Here is a 9,493-nt window from a genome sequence, read left to right as displayed (position 1 = left end):
GAATCATCTAATAATTGAAGATGCTAGGTGGATGCCTCTGAATGGTTTTTTTGCTGAAATCTTATCCACTCATATCAGTAGAGACACAATTGAGGTCAATTGCAATCTAAGAAATAGGGAATGTTACATGTGATGTCTACTACTCTCTCTCTATGGTGCATTGGGGGACACTTAGTGTGTTATATGGTACAAGCACAAACATAACAACCTAAATCCAAGAAGAAGAAGAAGAAGAAGGGGAGCAATCGGTGATTCTATCAAGTGAAAACCAAATTGGTGTAATGCAAAGATACTACAAAGAAACACTAATAAAATCTATGGCTTTGTCCTATACGTTTCCATAGTGTATTCATGGCCATACATAATACATTGGTTGTCTCTAATATTTTTCTCTAGTACCTAGAATGTTGGTCAGTTTGTGTCATATCTCAATATGAGGCACAAGAAGTTCCCACACATTTGAAAGAATAGATTCCCATCTAGAAAAAAGCTCTAAAACTAAAAAATATTAATCACTTTTTAGAGGTCTTATTCCATAGTACATAAAAATGCTTGTGAGAATCAGTGCCTTTCTTATATTATTCAAATATGTGTTGATTTTTTGAACACAAGTTGCATCAATATCTTGTACTTTTCAATCCCTCACACAAGGCCGTGGTGTAAAAAGTACATAAAGTCTGAGGTGTGGCAATATGAGCTTTCACGCTAAGTATAAAAGTTAAAAAAAATATTAGCCATAACCATTTTGATGAAAAGTTCATTCTTTAGCAAAAAAATTAAAAGGAGAAGTTGAGTTTTTCACTAGAAAGTTGTGGTGTTTACTTTGTGATGTGAACTTCCATATATTTCTTGTATTTAATTTAGTCTTGTAGTAACAATAAATGCACATACAATGTAAAGAAAGAGAAGGTTTCAAACAAAACCCTTGCATATCCAAGTGTTATTATATTAGTTACATGCTACCATAATTTGATGCTTTAGGACATAAAGACTTGAAATACAAAGGTAATAAACTACATGACAATTGTAAATTGTATGACCTAAAACCTTTCTAGGGAAGAGTGGTATCTCTCTTGGACTTAAGGCAAATACATGAATGAAACCAAATCTTAATGGCATGCATAGGTGATGTTCTAAACAACTTAACGATAAGTTGTGTACTTTTTTTAAGAGTAACAAGGCATGTATAGATTTGCTCCCAGAATAGCAATAAGTGGGAATCTACATAGATCTCAAGGATGTGCTTTTTATGGAAAATGATCAAAATGAGAACAAACAAATTGTCATATAATGGTTGGGTAGCATTCAGTTTTAAGAAAAGGGGCATGAAGATAATCATGGATGGATTATAGAGATTGAAATTAAGTAAATTACTTATTGTTTCTTTATTTCTCCTTTGCTTTCATTTTCTCTCCTTCTTAAAAGCATTTTATTGAAGTCAATAGCTTGACATGAGATTGAAAATCATGTAGTAAAATAATCGTAATTAAAAATCATTAATGCATCTTTATCGATGGACATCAAAGCGTGTAAATACCATTAGTTCCTAAATATTTTGGGCAAGAGGGTATAAAAAATGAAAGGCACATTGCAAAGAAGATGAGAACAAGGAAATAATGTGCTCTTTCACAAAACGAGACGAGGGGCTATACATTCGCATGAATGAATAATGAATAATTCACAAGAAGAATTATGGTGAAAGAAGGGTGCATGAACAATGAGTGATATGGTGGGGGAAAAGTGAAAAAGTACCATAAGTTGGGTTTGGCCAGGTTGTGAGAGATAGCGAGCAGAGGGAAAGTCCACTAGGATGCCCATTATGCAAGGGAGATTCCACTAGGGAAGGTGTTTTCCTCATGGAAAATAAGAGTTGGTCTCTTAGATTAGGGCTATTTGCTCATGGAAAAAAGAGCAAATTTATTGTATCACGATATATATATCATGGTACAAGTTGACTAGGATGCCCATTATGCAAGGGAGATTCCACTAGGGAAGGTGTTTTCCTCATGGAAAATAAGAGCTGGTCTCTTAGATTAGGGCTATTTGCTCATGGAAAAAAGAGCAAATTTATTGTATCACGATATATATATATCATGATACATACATAAACATATTGTATTATGATATATATGTATATATACATATATACATATGTATACATACATAAGCATATTGTATTATGATATATAAATATATGTATACATACACATATTGTATCATTTTAAAAAAAGCCAAGTCATTAAGCCTATCTCCTAAAACTAAAAAGAAAAGCTTCTTCACTTTTCACTTTACAATAAAGGCGAGCCGGCCTTGCTTTCCTTTTCCTTTTCTTTTTTTTCCGTTTTATTTTGCCATGCCATCATCGGGTCATGTTTCAAGAGCAAAATGCAAAATTCGAGCTCTTTGATGCACGCTTCTGCACAACAACAACAACAACAGGAGCTCTCTTTGAAGCCCTTTCAGAATGAGGAGGAGGAGCAGGAGGATGAGATACAGGAGGTGATGTCTCCCGAGTACACGATTTCTCCTGTTGTGGGCTCTCAATTCGCTCTGCCATACCCTTTGGAATTGACTGTTGCCAAGAAGGCCACCCCTGTATATAACGTGGGCGATTTCTCCATCAAGGACCCAAATGATAATGTGCTTTTCATGGTCTCTGCGCGCAACGAGAGCAACCGAAGCACAAGAGTTCTCCTCAACTCTGCAGGAGTCCCTCTTCTCTGCGCACACAGAAAGGTGCCCCCTCCCCTTGGATTTTTTTTTAAATCTTTTATTTTTTTGAAAAAAAATAGGCGCAGAAAAGCTGTTTTGGACTTTGTATATATAGCTTTTTTTGGGGTGATTTTTCCCCTGTTTAAACATGTGCCCACATAGAATTTTTGAAGATTTTTTAGTGCAATTTTGGTTTCATTTGCTGGTTTTTTTTTAAAAAAATAAATTAACTATTTAAGTTGTTTTTTAACATGTTTTTTTTTTTGGCCTCTTGGCCATTGGATTCATTTGCTTGCATCTGATAAATTAGATTACATATGATAATTTAGCTTGAATTTTGGGAGAAAATGTCATTTGTGCATATTTTTGGGAGTACTAACAAAAGTTTCTACCCACTGTTTTGTGATTTTTTGGATGAATATTTTTTCAGTGGGTTAATTTTCAGGATATAATGGGTTGTTTTTGCAAAAACCAGCAGATGCTAAGCCTGTACAATAGATGGGATGCATTTCGTGGCGAGCAGCCAAAGCCGAACGAGGCGCTCTTCAGTGTCAAAAGGTCTGCCTATTTCCAGCTCAAGACCTCCTTGCATGTCTTCTTGGCATCACACAAAAAAGAGAGCAAGCCCCATTTCAAAGTGAAGGGCAATTACTATGAAAGGAAGTGCACAGTCTTGCATGGCTCTCAAATCATTGCTGAGGTACAGCCCTTTGCCCTTTCTTGTTTTTTCCTTCTAAAATAAGTCTTTTAGTTCTTTCTGTTTTTCTCCCAACAGTTTCATGCTTTCTACTTGGATCAAGCACTTTTAAATGCTTAATTGCTTCTCAAATAAATCAAAGCAGGAAGCAGGAAGGTGATCAATCAACACACTGCCTTATTTGTTTTCTTTTCATTCTTCAATTGGCTTTCATGCATGTTATTACTTCTTCTATGTGTAAGGAAGTAAGTACACATGCACACACACTGATCTAATGAGTACTGTCTTGTCTATCCGAGGACACACGCACACACCGGCACGCTAAAATGGAAGGCTTACCCAATTTAGAACAACCTCATGATTGGTTCATCTTTTTTTAATTCTAAAGTCATGCATGGATGGAACGCTACTAGAAGGGTCTCTCTTTTGAGAAATTCTCTTATTGGTCATTCTGCTTCAAATGAGTTGCATGGGGATTGTAATTAAGGGAGATGCAAAATGATTTTTGGAGAGTCTTATGAAGATAGATCATAACGAAAAATTTTAAGGTTTGTAATGGTGAAAATATGTAGTCCTTTTTTGGAGGTTGGTGATAGTCTTTTGAATTCTTAGATAAGTTCAAAAATAAGCTTGAGTTTTGGTGCCTTTATCCTTAGGTTAAACGGAAATGCACCGATGCAAACTTGCAACTGGAGAAAGACACATTTGTCATTCTTGTACACCCAGGCACAGACTACGCGTTCATTGTGACATTGATAGTAATCATGGATGAGATTCATAGAGAACAAGACCATAGTACCATACCTCCAACAAGGGATCCAAGCAAAGTTGTAACTCCAGATTCTTGGAGAAGCTTGTAGATGATAAAAAGTTCCCTTGATGATGAATGCTTTACTGTCCATTCCATTATCACCGTATTTTAGCTCTCAATACTATTCAAATTTTAAGTGCACATAATGAGACCCTATGTTATGATGTGAGTTATGTGCTGCTAAGCTGAATGCCCACATTGAAAGAAGGGTTAAAACCAGGAAATTTGTGTGTGTGTGTGTGTGTGTGTGTGTGAGAGAGAGAGAGAGAGAGAGAGAGAGAACATTTGGTTGCTTGCAAAGCAAGGTCACAAAACCTCCTTGCTGCTTAACCTCATCTTTGTAATGCCCATGTCTTGTATGTATATTAAGGACAAAGAAAGGTGGTTAACATCTTTCATATACTCTCTTTTTGTGTAAGCAAGGCACTTAGCAAAGTTGTAATAACTTATGATGGTTTGATCTTCCTTCAATTTTGCTCCTCGCTTGAGTAGATCTACATTTTCTATGCATGACGTTAGATATTTGCAAAGTTTGAACCTTGTGAATCGTTTTATTTGTTCGAATATGATTGATTTGAAATGTTTTCAATGCACAAGCCTTGGTACTTACTTTTCTTAAGAGCTTCAGAATTTGTGAAGGCTGATTGGAGGAAATCATGCTTGAAACTGCCAATGAGTTTGATCTTTTCTGGGCTTTACCAAAATCCATGTAGAAAGGGATCAAGCATACAAGCATGCTTCGGAGCAAATGAAAGAGACAATGGAATTAAGTTCTTAGGAGCTTGACTTCCTTCCATCTAAACCACCATACAAGACAAAATTTTCTCAACGAGGAGGCTTTATTTTTGTGGACTGAAGAGAGAGGAGCTACTTGCTAGTATTATTTCTCCAAAGAAAGTAAGCATGGTTAGAGCTTGGACTACTCATGTTGCGTGCTGGATAGTGTTACAAAATGGTTCTTTTTGTGAAATTCCTTTAGTTTTCTTATGCATGCAAGGTGCACTCCAAAGGTCAAATGATTGCTAAAGGCATGGGTGCATGCTCAAGCTTGTGTTTTTCTTGCACACGGAGATATGTTAGTTACATTGTTCATGGCAATGTGAATCTCAAAGTGCAGGCGCGTTCTTGCTTTATGAAGGATAATGGTGACAAGTTATTAAATGACTTGGCACATCTCTAATGCATATTTTGTCATTAATGAAAAGGACACAAAAACAAATTCTACTACAATAAGCTAATAGGCTGGAAAGTAAAAGGTTTGATTGTGAAGGACCTTGCAACTTTCACATAAGCTTGTTACAAGTTATGTAGCTTTGTTGCTAAACACCCAAGGTATAGGTACAACTATGTAGCTTTGTTGCTAAAATACCCAAGATGTAGATGCAACTATTTTAAACTCATATATAGAGACCTTCTCTATGTAGAATTTGCCCATAAACAAGGCAAATTGTAGCTAAATATCGAGTAGTCCTTTACTCCTCTCTCAAGGAAGTTGAGAAATCACAAGCAAAGATCCATGTTACTTCTCTTGTTGAAAATTTGTAATGACATTAATCACACTCAAGGCATACTTGCACATATTAAACTTTTTCTCAATCAAATGCATTATGTAGACATGCTAGTGAACTCGTCAAATATGTAGATAATATTTTGTTGGTGCTTAAAATTTATAGCTTGGTTGTCTTGGAATGTAAACTTAAATTGTCCTGAATTAAGTGAACTAACCATGTAGATAATATTTGGAATTGCACTATAGGTTGACCATTGACATGGAAGTTTTAGCATTAATTATTAGACAACCTTTTCCATCCTTAAGACCAGCATGAGTTAAGAGTTTTTGGTTGGTTTGTTGTCTTTCATACTCTTAACAGTTTTTGGTTGGTTTGTTGTCTTGTTGTCTTTCATACTCTTAACAGTTTTTGGTTGGTTTGTTGTCTTTCATACTCAAGTATAACATAGTTTCACTGCTCCACTTTGTTTGGGACATAAAGAACTCATCTTAAGTTTGCAAATACTTCAATTTTTGAACATTTTAAAATTAATTCGAGTGGTTTGTAAATGTACATTTGTTTGATGATTGTTTTTCACTATTGTTGAGAAGTGTATTGTCACCTCTTCCTTATTCAGCTTATTTGCTAAGCAGGGCTTTATTGATGTAAAATTTGATCTGATGTAAAGATGTAAAGCTGCTTTTTGATAATAAATATATATCATATACAGGTGCTGAAGATGTTATGGGTTTAGAGCACTTACTTGCTTCATTCTTCTATGTCATGGAGACTTATTGCTTAAGCAGATGTATTAGTCCACTATAATGGTTCTCACAAGCAACCACTTTTGTGAATGGGGAGCACCTTCAGCTATGGCCATAGAGGTCCTATTGGACATGGCCAGAGGCAAAGAAGGGTGGCACAGGGGAGGGGAGGGGAGAGGAGACACCGCACCGCTATGGGCAGCTAGGGCGATAGGTGTAGGTGGCACACATCAGCAGCACGAGCACGGGCTGCAGGAGGACATCCTAGCCAAGGCACAGGCCAAGAGAACGGGGCAGCTGCTCTGGGTTCGCGGGGCTGCAGGGGGGAGGGGGTATGTCCTTGTTTTGAATCAATTAATATTAGTATTAGTATTAGTATTATTATTATTTTTTAAATAAAAAGCAGGGATTTTGAATTAGAAAAAGAAAAGGGACTGACGATTACATAGCAGATACGGGCTGTGCCCTTTCAAAAGGAACCATACTGATCTAGGGGTTACATGATTACAAGGGCATGCACACATGGGTATACAGAACAGTTGCAAGCTCTCGGGGGCCTGTTGGGGTGTGCAGCGTTCTCATCCACCTTATTGTAAATATCGGTGATTTCCAGCAGGTGCTCAGTGAGTATTCTGTCCTTCTCGCGGATATCATGGATGTCATGTTCCAACTCTTCATCCCACCTAACATAGAGGATGCTGTCCGTCTTGTGCAGCATGTCCATGTTGTTGCATGCGTGTTTGCTTTTCTTGGGGAAGTCTCTTCTTTTGTGGAGCTCCTTCTTCCTAGCAGAGTTTGCATTCTTCATCTGTAGAAACAGTTCATGTTGCAGCATTGTTAGTACTGGAGGGGATGATTGAAATAACACGGCATTCCTGGCACACCAAATAAACCATAAAAACTCTGCTCTAATACAGTTCCAGAGGGGGGTTGAGCATCCAATGGAATCTCCTAAAAGGAGTTGTTTCCACGAGAGGGGTCTCGGGTGGATGCATTCAATGAGTTTGTTGAGGATAGATAGGATAGGGTTATTAAATCTGCATTGGAGAAATAGGTGTAGAAGGGACTCCCCCTCCCTTTTGCACCGTGGGCAAAGGCCAGATCCTTTCCCTATTTTGCAAGCTCTCTCCTGTGTCCATAGCCCCCTGTGCAAGATTAACCACAAGAGGCATGCCTTTTTGGGTTGGATTAGAGGGGACCACAGACATTTGAACTTGAAGGTCCATTGGCGTCTGTCGAGGAGCACCTCCCACTTGGCATTAAGCTTGACATGCAGCGGGGGGCTAACAATGTCTTTAGGGATGGGGAGCAGGTTTTTTCCCGTCGCCCACACGATCGCCTTCGGGTGGATAGGGGTAAAGATACCAATCTTCCAAGTGATGTCCATATCCCATTCTGCCATTCTCTGCTCAATCAGCTCTATGTCCACTCTATTCAGCTTAAATCGGGTCCTGATTTCCTCCCTGGATGCCCAGTCCTGTTTCCCTTTGTCCCACAAATCCGCCCAGGTTCGGATACCCTTTTTGTGCAGTTTCAGGGCTTGGTGAAGATTTTCTTCAGTAACTCTAGGGATTTCCAGCCAGGGCCACCAGACAGAGTCATTCTGTCTGAGACCTGCATCCCTATGTTGACGGGGGTTAGGGCGGAGCTTACCTTTAAACCTGTTCCACGCTTTCCATAAGGAAAGCGTTAGTGCACTGCCCACTGCTCTGATCGGATGAGGGCTGAAGAAGATAGTTACCGTAGGAAGATTGGTCCATTTTGCCTTTCCTAGTAGTTTGAATCTGTGCAGATTTCTTGTGATAAGCTTCGCCCAATCTTGCTCTGGGGAGAAGAATCCTCTGATGATCCATTTACTGGCCAGCCTGTCAGCCAGTTCAGAGATGTCATGAATTCCAAGGCCCCCTTTCTCTTTTGCCAGAGTGCAGTATGACCATTGAACTTTGGGGATTTTCTTTCCCATGGGATGTCCCGACCAGAGAAAGGTGCTGCAAATCTGTTGAAGAGACTTGAGTGCCTGATCTGGGGGTCTCCAGCATGCCAAGAAGAAAAGGGTAGCCGGGATAATATAGTGATTGATTGCAAGAATTCTTCCAGCGAACGATAGGATGGTGTTCTCCCATCTGTTAAGATTGGCGGACAGCTTGGACATAACCCATTCCCACCTCTGGTGCATTGAGACCTTGAACCCCATCGGTATACCTAGTAATCTGAAGATCTCCCCATCTTGGATGAGTTGACATCCTTGCTTCACAATCCACTCGGGGGTGGGGAGCCCCTTGGACTTGATCCCCGTTTTTTGGTGATTGATCAGAGATCCTGACGCTGTGCAGAAGAGTTGCAGGCAGAGCCAAAACTCTTTTAAAGAAGCCTCCTTATTGGCCACCAGGGCATTGGTATCATCGGCGAAGAGCTGTAGGCACATCTGTCTGTGGGAGTTGGGGAGTTGTATCCCTTCCATTCTCTTTAGTCTGATTCTATCTTCAACAAGCCAGGACAGCCCGTCTGTGGCTATAGCGTATAGAAGGGGGGCTAATGGGCAGCCTTGTCTGATCGATCTGTTGAGACAAAGGGGCCTTGAGAGTTCACCATTGATTGACACTTTTGCCCGGGCATTCCCAAAGAGCGTTAGGATCTGTCTGATAAAATTCTCTTTGAACCCAATGCATTGGAGGGTCAGCCTGACGTAATCCCATTCTAGACGATCGTAAGCTTTGTCAAAGTCGATTTTAATGAAGCAGTAGTCCTGCTCTGATTCCTCTGCAAATTCTATGCCCTCCCATAGGCTGATTATGGCATCAAGGATGTAACGCCCTTTTATGAAACCCTTCTGTTCCTGTCTCACCCAGTTATGCAGGTGTTTGGTGAGCCTAAGAGCCAGCGCTTTTGCAAATACCTTGTAAGCTGTATTAAGCATTGTTATCGGTCTCCAGTTGCCTAGCTCCTCTTTGTCCCCCCTTTTGTGAATAAGTTTCACTACTCCTGTATTAATAGTTAGGGGCAGAGCTTGGAAATGCAG

The 9,493-nt window shown here is 39.4% G+C and overlaps 1 protein-coding gene across 3 annotated transcripts; it reads left to right on the top strand.

Moving 5' to 3' along the window:
* The first annotated feature begins 2,296 nt into the window (after positions 1–2,296).
* On the top strand, positions 2,297–4,982 carry LOC147636168 (protein LURP-one-related 15-like). 3 transcript variants are annotated; one of them, XM_086801604.1, is made up of 3 exons: positions 2,297–2,736; positions 3,191–3,412; positions 4,066–4,717. In XM_086801604.1, the coding sequence occupies exons 1-3, from the start codon at positions 2,386–2,388 to the stop codon at positions 4,267–4,269; spliced, it is 777 nt and encodes a 258-aa protein (XP_086657730.1). In that variant the 5' UTR covers positions 2,297–2,385; the 3' UTR covers positions 4,270–4,717. The 3 variants fall into 3 exon arrangements, with proteins under 3 accessions (XP_086657730.1, XP_086657732.1, XP_086657731.1); XM_086801606.1 differs by lacking the exon at positions 4,066–4,717 and adding an exon at positions 4,849–4,982 and having other exon boundaries at positions 2,324–2,736; XM_086801605.1 differs by lacking the exon at positions 4,066–4,717 and adding an exon at positions 3,488–4,051 and having other exon boundaries at positions 2,324–2,736.
* The last annotated feature ends 4,511 nt before the right edge of the window (positions 4,983–9,493 follow it).

This window comes from Cibotium barometz, chromosome 8 (genome assembly GCF_041138505.1).
Source record: "Cibotium barometz isolate CiBa-2024 chromosome 8, ASM4113850v1, whole genome shotgun sequence".
In the NCBI taxonomy this organism is placed as follows: Eukaryota; Viridiplantae; Streptophyta; class Polypodiopsida; order Cyatheales; family Cibotiaceae; genus Cibotium; species Cibotium barometz.
This window is presented reverse-complemented; position numbering and strand designations above follow the sequence as displayed.